At 50.3% G+C, this 22,245-nt stretch overlaps 1 protein-coding gene, 1 long non-coding RNA gene and 7 other non-coding genes across 9 annotated transcripts; all 9 read left to right on the forward strand.

The window, feature by feature from the left end:
- Window positions 1–5,507: 5,507 nt before the first annotated feature.
- Window positions 5,508–7,422, forward strand: LOC127292571 (uncharacterized). The gene is made up of 2 exons (XR_007845213.2): window positions 5,508–5,643; window positions 7,125–7,422. It is a non-coding gene; the product is annotated as an uncharacterized lncRNA (long non-coding RNA).
- LOC127297814 (small nucleolar RNA SNOR75) lies at window positions 5,827–5,913 on the forward strand. The gene has a single exon (XR_007849503.1). It is a non-coding gene; the product is annotated as a small nucleolar RNA SNOR75 (small nucleolar RNA).
- Window positions 6,019–6,106, forward strand: LOC127297825 (small nucleolar RNA SNOR75). The gene has a single exon (XR_007849513.1). It is a non-coding gene; the product is annotated as a small nucleolar RNA SNOR75 (small nucleolar RNA).
- Window positions 6,188–6,275, forward strand: LOC127297824 (small nucleolar RNA SNOR75). Its single transcript, XR_007849512.1, has one exon. It is a non-coding gene; the product is annotated as a small nucleolar RNA SNOR75 (small nucleolar RNA).
- Window positions 6,399–6,483, forward strand: LOC127297819 (small nucleolar RNA SNOR75). The gene has a single exon (XR_007849509.1). It is a non-coding gene; the product is annotated as a small nucleolar RNA SNOR75 (small nucleolar RNA).
- On the forward strand, window positions 6,561–6,647 carry LOC127297816 (small nucleolar RNA SNOR75). The gene has a single exon (XR_007849506.1). It is a non-coding gene; the product is annotated as a small nucleolar RNA SNOR75 (small nucleolar RNA).
- LOC127297715 (small nucleolar RNA Z105) lies at window positions 6,706–6,772 on the forward strand. The gene has a single exon (XR_007849406.1). It is a non-coding gene; the product is annotated as a small nucleolar RNA Z105 (small nucleolar RNA).
- LOC127297696 (small nucleolar RNA SNORD18) lies at window positions 6,924–7,003 on the forward strand. Its single transcript, XR_007849389.1, has one exon. It is a non-coding gene; the product is annotated as a small nucleolar RNA SNORD18 (small nucleolar RNA).
- An 8,976-nt stretch (window positions 7,423–16,398) lies between the features above and the next one.
- On the forward strand, window positions 16,399–17,031 carry LOC139838948 (uncharacterized). The gene has a single exon (XM_071828964.1). The coding sequence runs from the start codon at window positions 16,399–16,401 to the stop codon at window positions 17,029–17,031; it is 633 nt and encodes a 210-aa protein (XP_071685065.1).
- Window positions 17,032–22,245: the final 5,214 nt, after the last annotated feature.

A 22,245-nucleotide genomic window follows, 5' to 3' on the forward strand; every position in this document is an offset into this window, starting at 1 on the left:
CGCGCAATACTTAATGCAATTGTCTGTTGTTAGCAACTTAATACTGGAGGGGGTTCGGATGATAACCTGAAGGTGGACTTTTTAGGCATAGATGCATGCTGGATAGCGGTCTATGTACTTTGTCGTAATGCCCAATTAAATCTCACAATACTCATCATAATATGTATGTGCATGGTCATGCCCTCTTTATTTGTCAATTGCCCAACTGTAATTTGTTCACCCAACATGCTGTTTATCTTATGGGAGAGACACCTCTAGTGAACTGTGGACCCCGGTCCAATTCTCTATCTTGAAATACAATCTCTTGCAATCTTGTTCTCTTGTTTTACGCAAACAATCATCTTCCACACAATACGGTTAATCCTTTGTTACAGCAAGCCGGTGAGATTGACAACCTCACTATTTCGTTGGGGCAAAGTATTTTGGTTGTGTTGTGCAGGTTCCACGTTGGCGCCGGAATCTCTGGTGTTGCGCCGCACTACATCCCGCCGCCATCAACCTTCAACGTGCTTCTTGACTCCTACTGGTTCGATAAACCTTGGTTTCTTTCTGAGGGAAAACTTGCTGCTGTGCGCATCATACCTTCCTCTTGGGGTTCCCAACGAACGTGTGAGTTACACGCCATCAATCCACGTGCTTCAACCTATACTTCCCGAACACTTAATGCCACCTTTATAACTACCCATTTACGAAGTAGTGTTTGACGTCATAAAAGTATCCATCCGGTGTAGGTGATTAACATGATCTCATGCTCGAAGGATTAGGTTACTATGTATCTTGAAGCAAAACGAACTTAATGACTTGATCATATGCTACACTTTCTATGGGTGTATGTCCATCACATCATTCACCTAATGATATGTTAATAACATCCAATGTTCATGATCAGGAAATCATCATCTATTAATCAACAAGCTGGTTTAACAAGAGGTTTAGTAGGGACTCTTTTATGTTTACAAAACACACAAGTATTAATGTTTCCCGTTAATACAATTATAGCATGAGATGTAAACATTTATCATGAACACTAAGATATACCAATAAACACTTTTATTATTACCTCTTGGGCATATCTCCAACACATGCATGGGTAGAGCTGCGGAGCGGCAAGCAGTTTCAGGGGTCGAGCGGCGCGCACAGGCGGTTGAGGTGCAGTTGGGCGGCGCGCAAGCATGCGCGGTCGACGATAGAGAGGCTGGAGCCGCACGGAGGGCACATGCGGCGGCGCACAGGGGCCGCACGACGGATGGCGGCGCGCAGGGGGCGCAAGGCGAGCAGCCCTCGCATGGAGGGCGGGGAAAACATCACACTGGGGCGGATGGCGGGGCGGCGGGAGCAGGCCGGTGCGGGCCGGAGGGCAGGGCAACACGACCGGTCGTGGCTGTAGGTAGGAGAAGAGAAAGATGCTCAAATATGCTATTTTACGGTCTTCTTTTACGAGGTCTGCTCAACGGAGGTATTTTTCGTCCTGTAAATCAGGATTTTTTCAACCCGTAAGCGCACGTTTACGGTTTGAGAGGTCTGGTAGAGTTGCTCTTAGTGCCCCTCGAGCTAGCTAGCAGAACCACACCATCTTGCCGTTGCACTGGCTGGTGCTCGTTCAAGGGGCTTCCCAATTCTCATCGGGCAATCATAGCATTGCTAGGGAGCTACCTGTTGGTACGTGATGGAGCTCAGCTTCTTGTTTTTCATCGTCCAAGGTGGCATCTTTCTCCTGTTTTCGACGTTAGGCATCTTAGATCTGTGGGGGAGCTTCTATTTAATTGTAGGGTGGGTCATTAGATGCAGTGAAGATATTTTATATGCTAATGGACACATATATAGGCCTCTATTGGTGTAAATTTAAAAAGTTGGGCGGGTCGTGACCCGGTTTGGCTTCGTCATAGCTTAACATCTATCCTAGATATGACCGAACTAGGTTTGCGCAGCATACTCGAGCCCAGACACGCCTTCTACTCTTTTAGGCATTTCTTCTTCATCATGCTTTGGGGAGTTTAGAAACTTGGAAAAAATTGGTACTCACACCAGATCGCATTGCCCATATCCCGTGTGTGACGCAGGAGGCAAGTTCCGCTACATGCTCTTGCTCGGCTCTACAATCAACTTCTTGTTGGGACGAACCGCTAGGTACTATTCGACGTGTAAACCCTAGGCTACAACATATGGTGTACTGTGCCGAATGTGTAGAAACATTCTACCAGCCGGTGTCTCATACATTCCTCGTGTCTCCCATGCCTATAGGTCACAACAGTAGTGAAATAGTGTGACCGATTGGAGATGGGTGTGCCCTCAAAGTATAGAGCGCCCATGGATCATCCATGAACGAGATATGATATTGTGTATATAATGGATGTAGAGGTGATCTAATAGCTATTTTATACACAGAGGAGGAAGTGGTTTCTTTTATGTAGGTATGGGAAGTGGGTGAGAGAGAGGCTGCCGAGTAGTAAATACCAATCGGAACTTGTAAAATGCTATACGAACCAAATCCAGGAGGCCATCAAATTCTTATTGGCACAAATGCACAAGGCCCACAGATAGAGTTAAGAAAAGAAGGCCTTATAAGAACCCGAACGAACTCGGTGCAGGCAGCCGGGTTCGATCTGAGCCATCATCAGTCCAGTCCAATTAGGGTTCCTTTTCCAACCTCTATAAGTACCACGCGTGAGCTCTCTTCTACTCTCCTGCCGCCGTAACAAGCTGAGACTGAGACCTAGAATGTGTGTTGCGCCACCACCTCCGCGATGAGGGCCAAGGTTCGATCCCGTTCAGCTCACATCTTTGCCTTATATAGATCGCGCTGCACGATGCCGTCTAGAGGTTCTTCGCGAGATGCTGCTATTATTCAGATTTAGCTGCCCGCGTGGTCACCCAAACGGGCCAAAACGGACAACACAACGCGTCCGTTTGGGTACCCGCGTTGGAGATGCCCTAACTTCATAGTCGCAAGGAGATGACTATCATTAGAGCGGTATGGGAGTGGGAGACCAACTCAACACATAATTTCTATATGACAAGGCAGTAAAAAAATATTAATTGATGTCACACCATTTGTAGACACTAGCCGCATTTTTGCATGCAGGAGCGCATGGCCTCAAACAAGAATATGTGGACAGGGAATGTTTTACTTGACCACGACTCAGCTTGTTCTATCGAACTATCGAAGCACAATAAAAAAATCGAATGAAATCGATAAGATAGCCACCACTTTGAAGAGTAATTAATTTCCTTTAAATCCAAACTTAGTTTCCTAATTTAGTTTCGTAAGTCAAGAGCAACACTGCATTGGAGGAGGAAAGTGTGACACCATTGCCACCTTGTTTCCTGATTTAATTTCATAAAATCGAGCAAAATTTGGATAAGTGATTAATTTTTTTGAAATCTGAATTTAATTTACTCCAATTGAGTGCAACACTCCGTGGGATAAGGGAACCACGACACTTATTACACCTTACTTTCCTAATTCAGCTTCCTAAAATCATGTGTGAAATGTCTAAAATAACATGGCATCTCACCATTAATTAGTGTCTCTTACATGATTTGTTTTCTTTACAGTACGATTACATCTGTGAAACATGTACACCCCATACATGCTACTAAGAGTATTTAGAAATTTGCCCAATACATCACTGTGATGCATGATCAATATTGTTCGGTGGAAGTTGCTCTACTTACATGCTGTTAGGACTGAAATGTCCTCTGCTGATGCGCGTTCACGGCTGAAGCCTAATCGCAGCTGATACATGCTCACTGTTGATGCTTCCCACATTGCTGAGAATGAGTCTCCCATGCATAGTACCAGTAACCGTTTCAGCACAATTACATACTGCAGACAATGATAGATACCCGTAATTTCATTCTAATAATCCAATTACAATTTTCCTAATTCAGAATAATTTCCGAACCCAAAACAATAGTGAAACTTGGTAGAATAAAACAACGTTAATCATAAACAATTAGAAGTTGATGCAATTATGTTCTTCCACCTATTGTCCCAATATGGCATCGACGAAATGCAAAGTAAGGGCTAGACGGTGCTACAGCAAGACTGGTCTGCCATGGAGCTCATGATAGATGCATGGTGACTTGGGAGTCGGAACGAACAACCATAGATGAACCACACATGGCGGTGACCTGGGCCTCGAGGCAGACGGACAGAGACATACCACACAATGATGACTTGAAGCTCGGACAAGCAGGGCAACAGAGCTCGAACGGACGGGGTGGAGGCATTGGAGATCCGGCAAGCAACGTCTTAGCATGGACATCGACGATGAAAGTCTGGCAGGAAGGATGGCGGAGATCCAACGGGGTGAACCAGAAGTCTAGAACATCAGCAGAGAATGTACCATAAACGAATTCCATCGCCAAGGGGGCAATGCTTTTAGAGTGAGGGAGGCGCTTGCTTCGACGACATCAGGAAGAAAGAGGAATGGAGAAGATGGAATTGAGATGAGGCGAATCAAGATGATTTTTTGAACAATTCTATGGAAGCAGCGGTCATTTGACTCACATACTGGCACACACAGAGATGGAGGAGATAGAGATCAGGACTGGGTGCAAATTATTTTGGCAAGTAAGGATTTGATTGATTGCATACTTAACGAGGAGATCTCGTAGTGCTATTCATGGTGGGTGGAGGCCATGTACCGGCAAAATGATCTAACCATGTGTTTGGATGCAGTGAATTAGGTCTAGAATTGAGGAATTGGAATTCAATTAGATGTTGAGCGAGTGTTGCGTGACGGCCTGGGAATGCTTGATGTCAAATATTTTTAGCAACGTATGAAGTCCCATTTAATAGTAATTTAGTACTAGTAAAGATATGATCAGACAAGGTTGAGGAGCTTGCTCAAGCGGGGTCACACCTTCTCCTGTCCTTCAAGTTTTTCCTCCATCACGCTCTGGGGAGTTTAGGAACTTGGATGAATATAGCACCTACATCGCATGAAATAGCCCACATACCATTTGTGAGGCACGAGGGGAATTTTGATGCATGCTCCCGCTCGGCTATATAAGCGTCTGCTTATTGGGACGAGCTGCTGGTGGTTGTTGTTCGACATGCAAGTCTAGGGCTACCGTACATGGTTGAACAAGCAGATTTTGTAGAAGTTGAAACCTGATGTGTGTCGTGTCCATTCCTCATGTCTCCCATGCCTATAAGGTCAAAACAACGTGAAATAGTGTGAACGATTTCAGGTTAAAGATGGGCAAGGTAGAGAGCACCCGTGGATCATCCATGAACGTGATATGATACTGTTATTATCTACAAATGGATGGATATACAATTGATTTTGGCACCTACTTTATATAGAGGGGAGAAGGTGGAGTTGGGTGGAGTAATAAATAAATACGAAATGTAAAAATAAAATGATGAATACGAATAAAACCCAGTAGGCCATCGATTTCTTGTTGCCACGACTGCATATGGGCCATAAGGCCTTTATTGGGCCATCAACCGGAATACAGAACTCGGTGCAGGGCTCCATCTGAGCCGTCCATCAGTCCAGCGCTATTAGGGTTCATTTTCCAATCTCTATAAGTACCACGCGAGAGCCCTCTGTTACATTTCCGCCGCCGCAGCAAGCCGAGACGTAGACCTAGAACGCGTGCTGCGCCACCACCTCCGCGATGAGGGCCAAGGTTCGTTCCCGGTTCAGCTCACCTCTGCCTTGTAGATCCCACCGCATGATGTCTGCTTACTCGCGCGATGCTGCCGTTATTCAGATTTACCGTGCTGCTTCGCGTTCTCGATAGTACTAGATGATTACATGTGTATGTGTACGCGATTTGGTCATGTTTCTGCGTGCTGTGCGTGCGTATTGTTCTCGGTGATGATGAAAACAGATGACGAGTCTGAAGAAATCCATTCAATTAAACCATGTGGACAAACGAGGCATTTGTCTGAGAGAACTTTTATTTTCTGTAGATGTTGTAGTCCGCCCTTGCAGTTTTTAGTTCACTAGTTGTTCTTGTACACGCCAAATTCTTTTGTTTTTGCTGCTCGTTTCTGTTTGTTCTCGGTGATGATCAACACTGATTAGATGTCCGATTCAATCCATTCCATTCAACCGTGGGGACAACATGAGGCATTTGTCTGAGAGAACATTGGTGCAGATGTAGTGTACTCCTAGGGGTGCTCATCTAGGGCTATTCTTGCGTTTTTGCTGATTATTGTTAATGTGGTTCTCGGTGATGATCAACACTGATTAGATGTCCGATACAATCCATTCCATTCAACCGTGGGGACAACACGAGGCATTTGTCTGAGAGAACCTGTTTATTTGTGTCTGCCTTTTTCTTGTGATGTTTCTGCCCTGTAGATATAGGGTATTGCTTGTGTGTTTGATGGAGTAGGTTTGCTTGGCCGCCTGTGTCACTCAAATCTCTGATATCGTTCTCTTTGATGATCATCACAGATGATGAGTCCGATGTAATCCATTCAGTTACACCATGTGGACAAACGAGGCATTTGTCTGAGAATTAACTATTAGTGTCTCCTGTATTGTCTGTCTTGCTTCTTTCGTTAGGTAAATAGTTGGTTTTGATGTGCTAGCTGTTCTCTATGATGATGAAAACAGATGACGAGTCTGATGTAATCCATTCTATTACACCATGTGGACAAACGAGGCATTTGTCTGAGAGGATGCTAGTCTTTACCTTTGCCAGCTTTCTTGTAGCAGTTTTTGGTTTAATTCTTTGTAGTTGACATGATGAGGAATGCAATTGTTGTCCGACCTATTTGATGATAAAATCCTCCTACTCATTCTGAATGTCAAATGGACTCTTTAGTGCGTACTTGCTTTGTTTTGTACAAGGTTTATCTTACAGTACTGTTTTCCTTGTCATGTCCGCTACATGATGTACACTTGTGCCTCTTGCTGTTTGTTATATTCTTGTTTTGAAAGGATTTGTCATAGTTTGGAAAATGATGATGAACAATTGGTCCGTGTTTCTGATATCATGTGATGATTTCCAATGAAACACTCAATTCTCTGATTCTGAAAGTGTAGTCGTCGCTTCTGTTTATTGTCGTGAGGTTGTGCTGTTATGGTATTTATATATGTGCAGTCAACTTTTTTCCTGTGTACTGATGACCTGTTATGTCCTCCATTGACTTTCAGTGGAAGAAGAAGAGAATGAGGAGGCTCAAGAGGAAGCGACGAAAGATGAGGCAGCGATCAAAGTAGGCGGGAAAAAAGAAGGGGAAGTGTAGACCTGCATGATTGTTGTTTTATTGGGATGATGGTGTCTTGTCATTCCTAATGGTGCTTTGTTGGGGCCTATTGATTCCTGATATGTAGTTTATGAATGTAGGAGATCTGAACCCTTGTAATATGAGGATTATCATATGCTTTACTTTATTGCTGGATCTTGTGCTGTTTATGAAATATTAGACTCTAAATATACTTTACTTCCTCTGGTCCTGCCTAGTTAATTGGTTGGTTGCTCTGCCTGTTGTTTTGTGGAGTGTATTCATCTTGCTCAGGTTGTTGTAATTCTCTTATCTGTCACCCCATGCTTCCAACTTGGCCCATTCTACAATTTTGTTGACTGATCCGACCACTCAATTCCCTGCCATCTCAGTGCACTCTGACGGGGAAATTTGATTTAATTCATCGACGTGTGGTTGATCGGTCTAGGGATATCAGGCTTACCGGCTGTGGTAGCCGGAGATTCATGGTCGAGCCAAAGTAATCATCAATTGTGGCTAGAAACCTCACGCCACAAGGGATCTCATAGTGCAAAATGTGGACATAGGAGCAAGATGATAGGATGGAGCCCAAGGCATGCATGGCGAGGGTCCTTGGATTGACGACCAACGTTTCGGGCAAGTTTCTTCCAGGTACCCGTTGTCAGGCAGAACCTACTCTTTAGCAAGACACTCCTTCCAAAATATAAGCAGACACTTCGTAATTATTGGGGAGTCTGCAAGTGCATGCCTTTTCAAGGTTTGTGGAACGACAAATCGAGCATAACAAATAAGATGAAAACCATATCAATCTGAAAAAGAACCTGTTTTAAATGGAGAATTGGCTTTGGGTGAAATACTGAATACACATTAGGAAGAAGACCTATTGGAAACAAAATAAAACTAGCAACACAACTTGGTGTTGTCCGAGGTCTGCCAAAGATTGGCTATCATTAATAACTAACCAGGGGTAACAAACCGGAGACGAGAAACATTTGAAGAGATAAGTACTTATGTCTACTGTAGAAGACAAGGAGGAGAGTGCATATGGAAAAGCTGGTTGTGATCATGTATTAAATTGTGTTAGATGTTCTCCTGAAGCCACTCATTCCAATGAAGGCTGCGGAGCAGGTTGCAGCCGATGTCACGGTGCTGCTCGCCGCCGTCTCCTCCTCCGGTACCAGTGCTCCTCCGACGGTGCGGCGGATTGGTCGGCGAGAGGGGAACCGCCTGGTGATGTGACAGTTTGGAGGAGGGGGGGGGGGGGGGGGGGGTGAGAATGAGGTCAGGAGTGAGACGAAGGAGAGGGGGGACAGTGAGGCTAGTTATGGCGCGTGTTACCGCCCTTCCCCACGCGTGCAACCTTCTCGCGACAACGGGCCTGGCTTCACAGAAACTACCATCCCGAGCATTCCTCCAGAACCTGTCCCGGGGTGCTTTAAAACCCGGTTCGTGCAAGAACGCGGCGGCTCACAGGCAACAAAACGACCCGTTCTACGTCCTAGCCCATGCAAAAAAAAGGCCCTCACAGCCTACCAAACGCGCCCTACTCTCGTTTGCGGTTCTTCTCCATCATGCTCTGGGGAGTTCCGAAAGTTGGGAGAAAATGATACTTACACCGGATGGTGCAGCCCAGATCACATAAGTGAGGCAGGAGACAAGTTCTGCTACATGCTCTTGCTCATCTATACAAGCATGTGTTTGTTGGGACAAGTATATTGTTCCACGTGTAAACCTGAGACCACCATACATGGTGGATTGTACAGAGTTCGTATATACATTTTGTCAAGGGGTGTCTCATCCATTCCTCGTGTTTTCCATGCCTATAGCTCAAACCAGTGGTGGAGATTATGTTGAATTTTTTTAGACTGAAGGCTCGAGCAGAGCCCGGCTTTAAATTAATAAAGCAACACCATACAACCGAAGGATCGCGATACAACTCACACCGATAACCCGAAGGTAACAGTTCACAAACTAACACATCCAAATGCCCCAACATTTGGAGAACACAAACACACAGACACAGCATAGTCCAGATACATAGAAGATAAGATAAAGACAGCGAAGAATGCTATGTCTGCATCCTGGAGGAAGTGTGGAGCGTGCGCAGTCTGTCAATGGTCAGCTCCACAGCCTCACGGTCCTGTCTCCTAGCCACTTGCTTCCACACCTGTAGATAGAGAGACATTTTGTATATGCAATCAGCAGGTTGACTAGGGAAGCGCCCCTCAATGGTAAATTTGTTTCTAATGTTCCACAGGGTCCAGCACAGCGCCGCACAGCTAATCCAGTAGACCCGTTTAGTTTGGCCTATATACGGATGAAGCAGCCTATAAACGTCCGCCAAGCACGTGGGGTTCCAAGAACAATGCAGCAATTCTCTAACCGCACTCCACATGAATCTGGCTAAGACGCAGGTGAAGAAGATGTGGTTTGTATCCTTCATCTCTCCACAAAGGGCACATCTCCCCGAAGATGGCCCCCTCCTCCTACGAATATTGTCATTAGAGGGAAGGCGTTTGCGCACTAGCTGCCAGAGGAAGATCCTGATCTTGAGAGGAACAGCGATCCTCCACAGCACCCCATAGTGCTTCCGTGGCGTGCCCTGGCAAAGCCTAAGATATAGGGATCGAACAGAGAACTCTCCAGAGGGTTCGAGAGACCATCGGATCACATCCCGTCCGGCCCTCAAATCCACTGTCTGGAGTTCCCTCCGGATGTCAGAGAGCTCCACGTGCTCAAGCCTGCCAAGCTCCCTGCGCAAGGGGATGTCCCAAAACCAGCCGGCTGCGGCTTGCGCCACCGAGGCCTCCGGGTCTGCCGTGATGGCAAAAAGGCCTGGGAATCTCTCCCGAAAGGGTCTCGGTCCTAACCACCAATCGTGCCAGAACCGGGTCGATGTCCCGCTAACCACATGATGCTTTGTCCCCAAACAAAGCACTCGCTTGATCCTCTGAAGCGTGTTCCAGAATTGTGATCCCCTTGGGTGCGAGTCTACCCAGATATCTCTACCGTTCAGGTATTTGCCGCGGATGATGTCCGCCCACAAACCCTGGGCGCCAGACAAGAGTTTCCAAACCCATTTTGCCATGAGACAAACGTTCATGAGTTTGGTGTCCATGATGCCAAGTCCCCCCATGGACTTGGGCATACAAACCGCGTCCCACCTGACCCAATGGTATTTCTTCTTTGGGCCGTTAGCCTCCCAAAAGAATCTCGCGCGGTGTTTGCGAAGGACGTCGTGTATGCCGTCCCCCAGCATGCACACCCCCATGGCGTGCAAGGGCAGGCTCGACAGGCAAGCGTTCACCAGGATGAGGCGTGCCGCCGAGGACATGAATTTACCCATCCACGGGTCTGCCCGTTTAGCCACCTTTGCTGTTAGCGGACCCCAATCCGCGGCCGTAATGGCATGGTCGGAGATAGGAAGGCCAAGATATGTGAAGGGAAAGGACCCTTGCTTGCAGTTAAGCATGTTGGCAATCCTCTGTTTCTCCCGGTCCGAGGTCCCCATGACCATGACCTCACTCTTATGGAAGTTAATGCGGAGCCCCGACATGTTCTCAAAACAGAGAAGGAGGAATTTCAAGTTGGTGATAGCCAGGTCCTCTGGCTGGATCATGATGATCGTGTCATCCGCATACTGGAGATGTGAAACCCCTCCTGGTATGATGTGCGGGATAACACCCTCAATGTGTCCCGCCGCCAGGGCTTTGTCCAAAATCGCGGCCAACGCCTCAGCCACGAAATCGAAGAGGAGGGGAGAGAGCGGGTCCCCTTGACGCACGCCTCGCCCATTCCTAAAGTAGTTTCCTACCTCACCGTTAATGCTGATCGCAGTTTGGCCCCCCGAGACCAAACTGAGCACCCGGTGGACCCACCCTGGGTTAAACCCCTTCCGGAGGAGCACCTCCCGGAGAAAAGACCAATTGACTCGGTCGTAGGCTTTCTCAAAGTCAAGTTTCAAGAAGACTCCCCTAAGTCTCTTGGATTTCGTCTCATGAATGATCTCCTGAAGGGAAATAATCCCTTCATGAATAAGTCTACCCTTAATGAAGGCCGTCTGGGTTCTACCAATGCAACTGTTAGCTATGGGGGAGAGCCTGATCGCAAACGCTTTAGCAACAAATTTAAAGATAACATTGATCAGAGCAATCGGGCGGAATTGGCGAATATCCTCCGCCCCCTGAACCTTGGGGATGAGCGTAAGCACCCCAAAGTTAAGCCTCGCGATAACCACACGTCCCAGTGCAAAGCCGTTAAGGATGGCCAAGATGTAGGGCTTGACCAAGGCCCAAAATCTCTTGAAGAAAATGACCGGGAACCTGTCCGGGCCGGGAGCCGTGTCAACCTTCATAGCCTTGAGCACCCCGTCCACCTCCTCCCCTGAGAAGGATAGCATAAGGTCCTCATTCTCGGCGTCCGAAACCCGTCGGTCCGCCACCCAGGTATCCTGCGCCAGGGAGAACAGCCTGTTCTCCCCTTCCGCCCCCATAAGGTTACGGTAGAAGTCATAGATGTGCTTCTGCAGGTCCCTGCTCTCAGTGATGATCCCCTGATCAGTCACCAGACGGGCGATGGTGCATTTACGTCTGCGCCCATTGGCAATCGCATGGAAGTACGCCGTATTCGCATCCCCGTGGAGGAGCCAGGCCTGACGACCGCGCTGTCTCCAATACTCCTGCTCCATTTTGAGCAGGTGCGTGAGTTGGCCTTCCAAATGATACCTCAGCGCCCAGCCCTCGTCATCCAGACCCGTGGTGTCTGCACGTGTATCCAGGGCCTGAATCCTCCCAAGGATGTCCTCCTTCAAGGCCCGCTCCGCCTTCCCAATGTTGGCTTCCCAGCCCTTGAGGAATTGCCTCAGACCCCCGGAAACGTGCTGCCAGGCATCGATGGGGTCAAAGAAGGGGCCCCCTAGTCCCTCCAAGCTATGCCACTTAGCCGTGACCAACTCCCCAAAATCCGCGCGTTGCAGCCAACCCTTCTCAAAGTAGAAGCGAGTGGCACGACGCCTAGCATCCTCCCCAGAATCCAGGATCAGTGGGGCATGGTCCGATCCGATGATCGTCAAACCAGTAAGGGAGCAAAGGGGAAATAACATCTCCCAGTCAGTGGAGACCAACACCCTATCAAGGACACTCCTTACCGGGTTCAGCTGTTTGTTAGTCCAGGTGTATCTGGCTCCGCCCCTGCGGATCTCGCGAAGTGCAAGGTCAGCGATACATTCGTTGAACCTGTGCACCCGCGGCCAGTGGATGTTGTCATTGGACTTGTCCTCTGATCCCCTAATCAGGTTAAAGTCGCCGCCAACCACCAGCGGAAAGGGGCAGGCGTTGACGGCAAGCGACAATTCCCCCAAGAATTCGTCGGAGAAGCGGTGATCCGCCGGGCCATACACCACGAAAACCGTCCACATACAGTTAGTGGCTAATTGGAGGGTATCCACCCTAAGGAAGAACCTCCCCTCCGTCCAGGCGATTGCCTCGAACGTGTCCTCGTTAACCCCCACGAGGATCCCTCCCGAGTGCCCCAACGCTGGAAGGGAATGCCAAGCAAATTTCCCTTGTGGGTCAATCGATCTCAGGTCCGTCTGCGAGAACTCGCATTTAATCGTCTCCTGTAGACCCACAATGTCAAGCCGCTCTCGGGTTAAGAGTTCCCGGATCTGTGGCTGGCGCCCCGGCGCGTGATAGCCACGAATGTTCCAGAAGCCCGCTCTCATGGCGCTCCTGGGCATCTCCGTCCGCGACGGGTGGCCAACCTGGTCTTGCTCCTGCCCCTTGCATTGGCATGGGGGGCAGCATCCCTGTCGTGTGAAGGGTCGGCAGAAACCTCCCCACTCACGACGACAACCTCTGCCTGAGCGGCCTCACGCGACTCAGCAGGAGCCTCCCCCAACCGGGAAGCCTCGCCGGCCTCACTATGGGCCCGGCGGGCGCCAGCCAACGCCAATGCCGCTTGAGCCTCTTCCTTGGCACGGATAAACGCGATAACGTCCGTGGCCATCCCCGCTTCAACGGAGAAGGCCAGCCCAGCATCGTGCGCCACCGTCTCCAGGTGCTCATCCGACACCTTGCGCAAAACCACGAACTCGGAGGCAGAAGGAGGGGGTGGGATCGTACCTGCCGGGTCGAGGTTCTTCGCCGCGGTGAACTCCTTGGCGCGCTGCAGGATGGGGACCGCCGACGCAGGGCCCTGGAGCTGGGCACTCTTGCGCGCCGGGCCAACTGGCACAGCCCGCATGCGTCGAGCCCGCGGCACCGTCACCCCGCTGAGCGCCGGCCTGCGCGCGACGTCGTCCGTGTCGTCCACCACTCCTCCTTCCTCCTCCGCCTCCGCCGTGTGACCAGAACCCTTGTGTGTCGCCGGAGACCCCAACGAGTCCTCGGAGTCGTAGTCCGACCCGGTGGTGAGAAGCGTGGAGGAGTCAACCGGCGGAGATCCCGGCGGGTCCGCCCTGATCGCCGAAGGCGGGAGAGAGGGAGGGAGCTCCCTCCGCGCTCCCTCGGCCGCCCTGGACTGCTCCAGAACCACCAAAGGAACCGGCCAGGGTGCGGACTTGCTCAGATTGGACCCATACTGATCAATCCGCAACTCCACCTGGCCACGGAGAGCCGGCGGCTCACTGGCACCCCTGGCCGTGATGACCTCCACAGGCTCCGCCGGCTCACCGGCCACCTCCTCAGCAGGCTCCCTGCCCTGCGTGGTAGCCGGCAGCGACTTGCTGCGCTCCGCCGCCTTGGCCCTGTCCTTGTCTCCCAGGGCCCTCCACTCGTCCTCCGAGGGGGAGTTGGCGTCGACGTCATCGTCATCCATATCATCATCCTGATGTGGAGGAGAAGGCGGCCGCGGCGCCGAGGACACCCCCCGAGGCTCCTCGACGCGGATGCCCACATTGTAGCCGAGGCTTTTGTGGAAGAACTGCACCGCCCCGTTCAGCTTGGAGGGGTTGCGGCACGCCACGCGCAGTCTCACCGGACCCCTAGCCTTGAGGGTGCTGAGATCCACCTCGAGAGGCCGGCCCAACATGCGCATGCCCACCAAGAGCCTCCTGGTGCGGCGCATGCACCTCGGCAGCCCGGAGACGCGCACCCAGACCTCCTGGAGCTTCTCCGCCGGCGCCGGGTCCGCATCGGCAAGCTTGATGTCCACCACCGTGCCGCAGAGGGTGAGGTACAGCTTGCCGCTCCGGGCGCTGAAGGTGAGTGTGTCCCTCGACGGGAACACCACCGCGAACTCGCGCTCCCCCAAGACGCGGACTTGCCAATCCCAGTCGCCCTCGACCAGATGACGCAGTTCTTGCTCCAAACCAGCGGCCGTCAGAGCCACCCCCGGGAAGGTGATGATGGCCGAGTTGGACAGATCATCCTCCTCGTCGTCGTCCTCCTCAAAGTCGACGTAGAAGAACCCCTCTCTGGAGATGGCATGGCCCATCATGGAGAGCTCCGGTTCCTTGCCCTTGGAAGGACAGGCGGCGGAGTGGTGGCCCTCCTTGCCGCAGATGACGCAGATGGGCTCCGCCGTGCAGCTGGCCTGGAAGTGACCGGGCCGCCCACACTTGAAACACTCCACCTGCGCCAGGCCGGAGCCCCCCGCGCCGCCCCCAGCAGGAACGGGCGGGTCTGCAGCACCCTGCTGCCTCCTGGCCGGAGGCGCCGGCGGTTTCCCAGCCGTGCGCGTGGATCCACGGCCCCTACCGCGGTCCACCTCCGAGTTCTCCGGCTGTTGCGCCGCCGCCGCGGCGCGCCGGGCCTCCCGCTTTGTCTCACGTTCGAGCCACCACTGTGGCTGTTGGTGCTGCTGCTGTCCACCTCCGCCGCCGCTCGAGCTCCCTTGCCGGCGAGGGCGGTCCCCGTTGAGGAGGGTGGACCGGGCGTTGGCCTCCGCCCGCGCATCCTCGACGGCCGGCCGCTTGCCGTTGCCGTTGCGCCCACCGTGCCCGTGGCCTTGGCCCGCCGGCGCTCCCCCGCGTCCGCTCATCACCGCCGCCGCAAAGGAGAGGAGGAGAGGGGGTGGGGGTTGAGCAAGAGCAATGGTTCGGGCCGATTTCCTGTGCCGCCGCACGTCTGTTCGCGATGCGGGAAACCCTAGTGCAAGCGAAGAAAACCCCTTCGGCACCCACCACCACCGGTTGGGCTGCGATGTTGGGCCTCGGCCTACCTGGGCCTCCGTGCCCAAGGCCGGTAGCGGCGCTGGGGCTGGGTCCAGCAGGGGAACCCTAGCCGGCTGGGCCTCCATGGGCTCCGCAGGCCGCCGGCCCAGGTCCAACTCAGGGACGGCCCACAGCGGGAGGGGCGTCGTCTCCGCCAGGGCTCCCTGCCCCAAGGGCGGCCACGCCTCGAGGTCGCCGCCAGGCGGCGCCGCCACGACCGCCGGCACCTGGCGAGGCGTCGCCGGATCCCGGCGCGGTGCCCGTCACGCGGACGACCCCGCCGCCCCGGCACCGCCGCAGGCCACCCCGGACGGACATCTCGACGGAATCTGGATCCGCGCCCTCCCGGCGCGAACGCAGTTCGCCGGCCACTGGAACGCAGCGAGCCCCCAAGCTCGTTGGCCGCGTCCAGGAACTCACCCAGCGTCGCCGTTCGCCGGATGGAAGGAGGCGGAGAAGACTCGTCCGCACTCCGCTCGCTGACGGCCTCGTCGTCCTCAACCTCCAACAGCGGCTGCCAGAAGCGCCCCTTCACGCCGCCGCCAGGGAGAGACGGGCGGGAGTAGAGGACGTCGGTGCGGTGGTGGCGCGCACGATGGGCAAGGGGTTCCGGAGGTCGAGCAACGCCGCCCTCCGCCGTCGCCCCTGCGGCGCCCTCCGCTGCGCCCTCCGCTGCGCCCTCCGCGTCGCCCTCGGTCTCACTCGTCATTTCTGAAAAGGCTTCGATTATGTTGAATAACGGCTTCCTCCTATCTGTACCTGGTAGAACTAGTCTAGGGTAGTTCCTATTTCCACGCCTGCACGCCCCTGCGTGGGCCTCTGCACGGCCACCTCTCGCTCCACTACTCGATGAACCTATATGTACTCTCTCCTGTTGATCAACTCAATGCATCGATAGCAATCCATTTATCTTCATGGTATCAAAGCACTAGGCTAAAAAATGGCCGAGACATCGTCTTCCACGACGACGGCCACAGTCCCAACAACCGTTCCACCAATAGATCCGATCGACCCAACCCTCCTCCACACCCCCAATCACCAGCGGCCCGTGATGCCTCGTGCTCCGGCTACGCCGCACAATTCCGACGCCTTCAACCTAGGCAACATCTCCGACGCCCTCACCGTCGCAGCCAACATCGGCGGCATACCAACCTACAACGCCATGGCCTACAACGCACCCTCCCACCCCCTTCTCAGCGTCCACATCTCCAAATACGTTAAATTCACCGTCACCACCGCCGGCACCAACTACTCCAAGTGGCGGCAGATCATCACCTCGCTGCTCACGATGTACCAGGCCATCGATCACATCACCGAGGGCGCCGCTCCGGCGGCTCCTGACGCGGTCTGGCTCGCCGTCGACATTCATGTCTCTCTGTGGTTTCTCGCAACCCTGAGCGATGACCTCCATCGGCTGGTGCAAGGATCTGACGGACACGCCTGCTCGACCTGGACCCGTCTCCGTCGCTTCTTCCTCGACCACGGCTCATCCAGGTATCTCTACCTCAGCAAGGCATTTCATAACTGTCCCCGCGGCGATCTCTCCGTTTCAGACTACGCCGCCAAACTCCAAGGCATTGCCGACGATCTGGCCGCCGTCGAGCCACCCGTCGATGACCGGGACCTCGCTCTCGCGTTCCTCGACGGCGTCGGCGGAAGTTCAAACTCGAGGCCACCATCATGAAGAACAGCCCCGTCCCCACGTTCGCCGATGCCTGCTCCCGCCTCCAGCTCGCGGAGCTCGACACCGACTCGCCGCATCCTCACGCCGGCGTACAAGCCCTGGCCGTCCATGGTGGCGACCGCGGCCCGGCTCCCGGCGGCCACGCTCCTCCTCCTCGCCCCGCCGGCTACATCAGCCCCAACTATCGTGGCAAGAACCCTATTCCAGGGTATGTACACGGGCAGACCAACAACCCCCACGGCGGTGGCGGTGGTAGCCGCGGGCGTGGTCGTGGCGGACCCGGAGGACGCGGACCTGGCGAACAAACCACCGGGCGGAATGGCCAGACACCCTGGATGGGCTACTTCGCTGTCGTGGGCACGACGTTCCCTACTCGTCCACCTGCGGCCAGGATCCCTCCAAACGCTTCGAGCGTCCACGGCCCGCGCCCTGCCGTGTGATACGTCTCCGACGTATCGATAATTTCTTATGTTCCATGCCACATTATTGATGTTATCTACATGTTTTATGCACACTTTATGTCATATTCGTGCATTTTCTGGAACTAACCTATTAACAAGATGCCGAAGTGCCAGTTCCTGTTTTCTGCTGTTTTTGGTTTCAGAAATCCTAGTAACGAAATATTCTCGGAATCGGACGAAATCAACGCCCAGGTTCCTATTTTGCCCGGAAGCATCCAGAACACACGAGAACCACCAGGGAGGGGGCACAGGCCCACCAAACCCTAGGCCGGCGCGGCCAAGGGGGGGCCCGCGCCACCCTATGGTGTGGGCACCCCTTCGACCCTCTGGCGCCGCCTCTTCGCCTATTTAAAGCCTCCGTCGCGAAAACCCTATCACGTTCGACGAAACCCATAGAAACCTTCCAGAGCCGCCGCCATCGCGAAGCCAAGATCTGGGGGACAGGAGTCTCTGTTCCGGCACGCCGCCGGAACGGGGAAGTGCCCCCGGAAGGCTTCTCCATCGACACCGCTGCCATCTCCACCGCCATCTTCATCACCGCTGCTGCTCCCATGAGGAGGGAGTAGTTCTCCATCGAGGCTCGGGGCTGTACCGGTAGCTATGTAGTTCATCTCTCTCATATGTGCTTCAATACAATAATCTCATGAGCTGCCTTACATGATTGAGATTCATATGATGATGCTTGTAATCTAGATGTCATTATGCTAGTCAAGTGAATTTTACTCATGTGATCTCCGGAGACTCCTTGTCCCACGTGTGTAAAGGTGACAGTGTGTGCACCGTGTGGGTCTCTTAGGCTATATTTCACAGAATACTTATTCACTGTTGAATGGCATAGTGAGGTGCTTATTTATATCTCTTTATGATTGCAATGTGTTTTGTATCACTATTCATCTATGTGCTACTCTAGCAATGTTATTAAAGTAGTTTTATTCCTCCTGCATGGTGTAATGGTGACAGTGTGTGCACCCGTGTTAGTACTTGGTTTATGCTATGATTATGATCTCTTGTAGATTATGAAGTTAACTGTTGCTATGATAGTATTGATGTGTACTATTCCTCCTACATAAGCATGAAGGTGACAGTGTGCATGCTACGTTAGTACTTGGTTTAGTCTATTGATCTTTCATGCACTCTAAGGTTATTTAAATATGAACATTGAATTGTGGAGCTTGTTAACTCCGGCATTGAGGGTTCGTGTAATCCTACGCAATGTGTTCATCATCCAACAAGAGTGTAGAGTATGCATTTATCTATTCTGTTATGTGATCAAAGTTGAGAGTGTCCACTAGTGAAAGTGTAATCCCTAGGCCTTGTTCCTAAATACTGCTATCGCTGCTTGTTTACTGTTTTACTGCGTTACTACTGCTGCAATACTACCACCATCAACTACACGCCAGCAAGCTATTTTCTGGCACCGTTGCTACTGCTCATACTTATTCATACCACCTGTATGTCACTATCTCTTCGCCGAACTAGTGCACCTCTTAGGTGTGTTGTGGACACAAGAGACTTCTTGCTTTGTGGTTGCAGGGTTGCATGAGAGGGATATCTTTGACCTCTTCCTCCCTGAGTTCGATAAACCTTGGGTGATCCACTTAAGGAAAACTTGCTGCTGTTCTACAAACCTCTGCTCTTGGAGGCCCAACACTGTCTACAGGAAAAGGAGGGGGCGTAGACATCAAGCTATTTTCTGGCGCCGTTGCCGGGGACGAATCAAGACACTCCACCAAGCCCGTCAACCGCCATTAAACCTCCCACGTCAACTACGCGCCAGTCCTGGACAGCATCAAGTATTTTCTGGCGCCGTTGCCGGGGAGGAAAGGTAAAAGGTACTCACACTCCGGATCTCGGCTACTAAGCTATTTTCGCCGTTGTAAGTACTCGAAGCTATTTCCTTTAGATCCTGCAATTGCATCTTTTTGTTTCTTGTTTACACTAGTTTGGCATAATGGACAAGAATGATCTTCTTATTCTATTTCCTGATTTAAAACATGGATTGTTTGATGCGAAAATTAAAAAACCTATGGAATCTTATATGCATGCTGGTAGTAATATTAGTATGAACGCTTTGAACACCATTGTTGATAATAATATAGAAAGTTCTAAGCTTGGGGAAGCTGGTTTTCATGATCTTTTTAGTCCCCCAAGCATTGAGGAGAAAATTTTCTTTGATGATACTTTGCCTCCTATTTATGATGATTATAATGATAGTGGTCTTTTGGTGCCACCTACTATAGAGAGTAAATTTTGTTGTGATTATACTATGCCTCCTACACTTGATGAGAATAATAATGATAGCTACTTTGTTGAATTTGCTCCTACTACAATTAATAAGAATAACTATGCTTTTGTTGGGAGTAGTACTAATTTTATGCATGAGACTCATGATAAGAATGTTTCATTTGATAGTTATATTATTGAGTTTGCTCATGATGCTACTGAAAGTTATTATGAGAGAGGAAAATATGGTTGTAGAAATTTTCATGTTACTAAAACACCTCTCTATGTGCTGAAATTTTTGAAGCTACACTTGTTTTATCTTTATATGCTTGTTGCATTATGCTTCATGAACTTGTTTACTTACAAGATTCCTATGCATAGGAAGCTTGTTAGACTTAAATATGTTTTGGATTTGCTTCTTGATGCTCTCTTTTGCTTCAAATACTATTTCTTGCAAGTGCATCATTAAAACTGCTGAGCCCATCTTAATGGCTATAAAGAAAGAACTTCTTGGGAGATAACCCATGTGTTATTTTGCTACAGTACTTTATTTTATATTTGTGTCTTGGAAGTTGTTTACTACTGTAGCAACCTCTCCTTATCTTAGTTTTGTGTTTTGTTGTGCCAAGTAAAGTCTTTGATAGCAAGGTTGATACTAGATTTGGATTACTGCGCAGTAACAGATTTCTTTGCTGTCACAAATTCCGACCTGCCTCTCTGTAGGTAGCTCAGAAAAATCTGAAAATTTACGTGCGTGATCCTCAGATATGTACGCAACTTTCATTCAATTTGGGCATTTTCATCTGAGCAAGTCTGGTGCCATTTTAAAATTCGTCTTTACGGACTGTTCTGTTTTGACAGATTCTGCCTTTTATTTCGCATTGCTTCTTTCGCTGTGTTGGGTGGATTTCTTTGTTCCATTACCTTCCAGTAGCTTTGAGCAATGTCCAGAAGTGTTAAGAATGATTGTGTCACCTCTGAACATGTGAGTTTTTGATTATGCACTAACCCTCTAATGAGTTTGCTTTGAGTTTGGTGTGGAGGAAGTTTTCAAGGGTCAAGAGAGGAGGATGATATACTATGATCAAGAAGAGTGAAGAGTCTAAGCTTGGGGATGCCCCCGTGGTTCATCCCTGCATATTTCAAGAAGACTCAAGCATCTAAGCTTGGGGATGCCCAAGGCATCCCCTTCTTCATCGACAAATTATCAGGTTCCTTCTCTTGAAACTATATTTTTATTCCATCACATCTTATGTACTTTACTTGGAGCGTCTGTGTGCTTTTGTTTTTGTTAGTGTTTGAATAAATTGGATTACATCATGCTTGTGTGGGAGAGAGACACGCTCCGCTGGTTCGTATGAACACATGTGTTCTTAGCTCATAATATTCATGGCGAAGTTTCCTCTTCGTTAAATTGTTATATGGTTGGAATTGGAAAATGCTACATGTAGTAATTGCTATAATGTCTTGGGTAATGTGATACTTGGCAATTGTTGTGCTCATGTTTAAGCTCTTGCATCATATACTTTGCACCTATTAGTGAAGAAATACATAGAGCATGCTAAAATTTGGTTTGCATAATTGGTCTCTCTAAGGTCTAGATAATTTCTAGTAAGGTGTTTGAACAACAAGGAAGACGATGTATAGTCTTATAATGCTTGTAATATGTCTTTTATGTGAGTTTTGCTGTACTAGTTCATACTTGTGTTTGCTTCAAACAACCTTGCTAGCCTAAACCTTGTATCGAGAGGGAATACTTCTCATGCATCCAAATCCTTGAGCTAAACAACACTATGCCATTTGTGTCCACCATACCTACCTACTACATGGTATTTCCTGCCATTCCAAAGTAAATTGCTTGAGTGCTACCTTTAAACAATTCAAAATTTATCACCTCTGATTTGTGTCAATGTTTTATAGCTCATGAGGAAGTATGTGGTGTTTATCTTTCAATCTTGTTGGGCAACTTTCACCAATGGACTAGTGGCTTCATCCGCTTATCCAATAATTTTGCAAAAAGAGCTGGCAATGGGATTCCCAGTCCCAAATTAATTAACAAAAATAGACACTCCTCCATGGTATGTGATTGTTGGACGGCACCCGAAGGATTCGGTTAGCCATGGCTTGTGTAAGCAAAGGTTGGGAGGAGTGTCATCATAATAAAACTAAAATAAAAAAAGCACTCCTTCATGGTATGAGATTGTTGGCAGGCACCCGAGGATTCGGTTAGCCATGGTTTGTGAAAGAAAGGTTGGAAGGAGTGCCACCCAAAAATAAAATAAAATGGGAGCCGCTCTTTGAAGGTTTGTCTGGCAAGGGGGTTAGAGTACCCGCTACCATTCGTTGACAACAACATACACCTCTCAAAACTTTATTTTTATGCTCTCTTTATGTTTTCAAAATAAAAGCTCTAGCACAAATATAGCAATCGATGTTTTTCCTCTATGGAGGACCATTCTTTTACTTTTATTGTTGAGTCAGTTCACCTATTTCTCTCCACCTCAAGAAGCAAACACTTGTGTGAACTTTG

The sequence above is a fragment of the Lolium perenne genome, chromosome 4 (assembly GCF_019359855.2).
Source record: "Lolium perenne isolate Kyuss_39 chromosome 4, Kyuss_2.0, whole genome shotgun sequence".
NCBI classification, from domain to species: Eukaryota; Viridiplantae; Streptophyta; class Magnoliopsida; order Poales; family Poaceae; genus Lolium; species Lolium perenne.

Coding starts and splice junctions, on each gene's coding strand:
- LOC139838948 (XM_071828964.1), top strand. CDS start 16,399: ATGCCTCGTGCTCCGGCTACGCCGCACAATTCCGACGCCTTCAACCTA.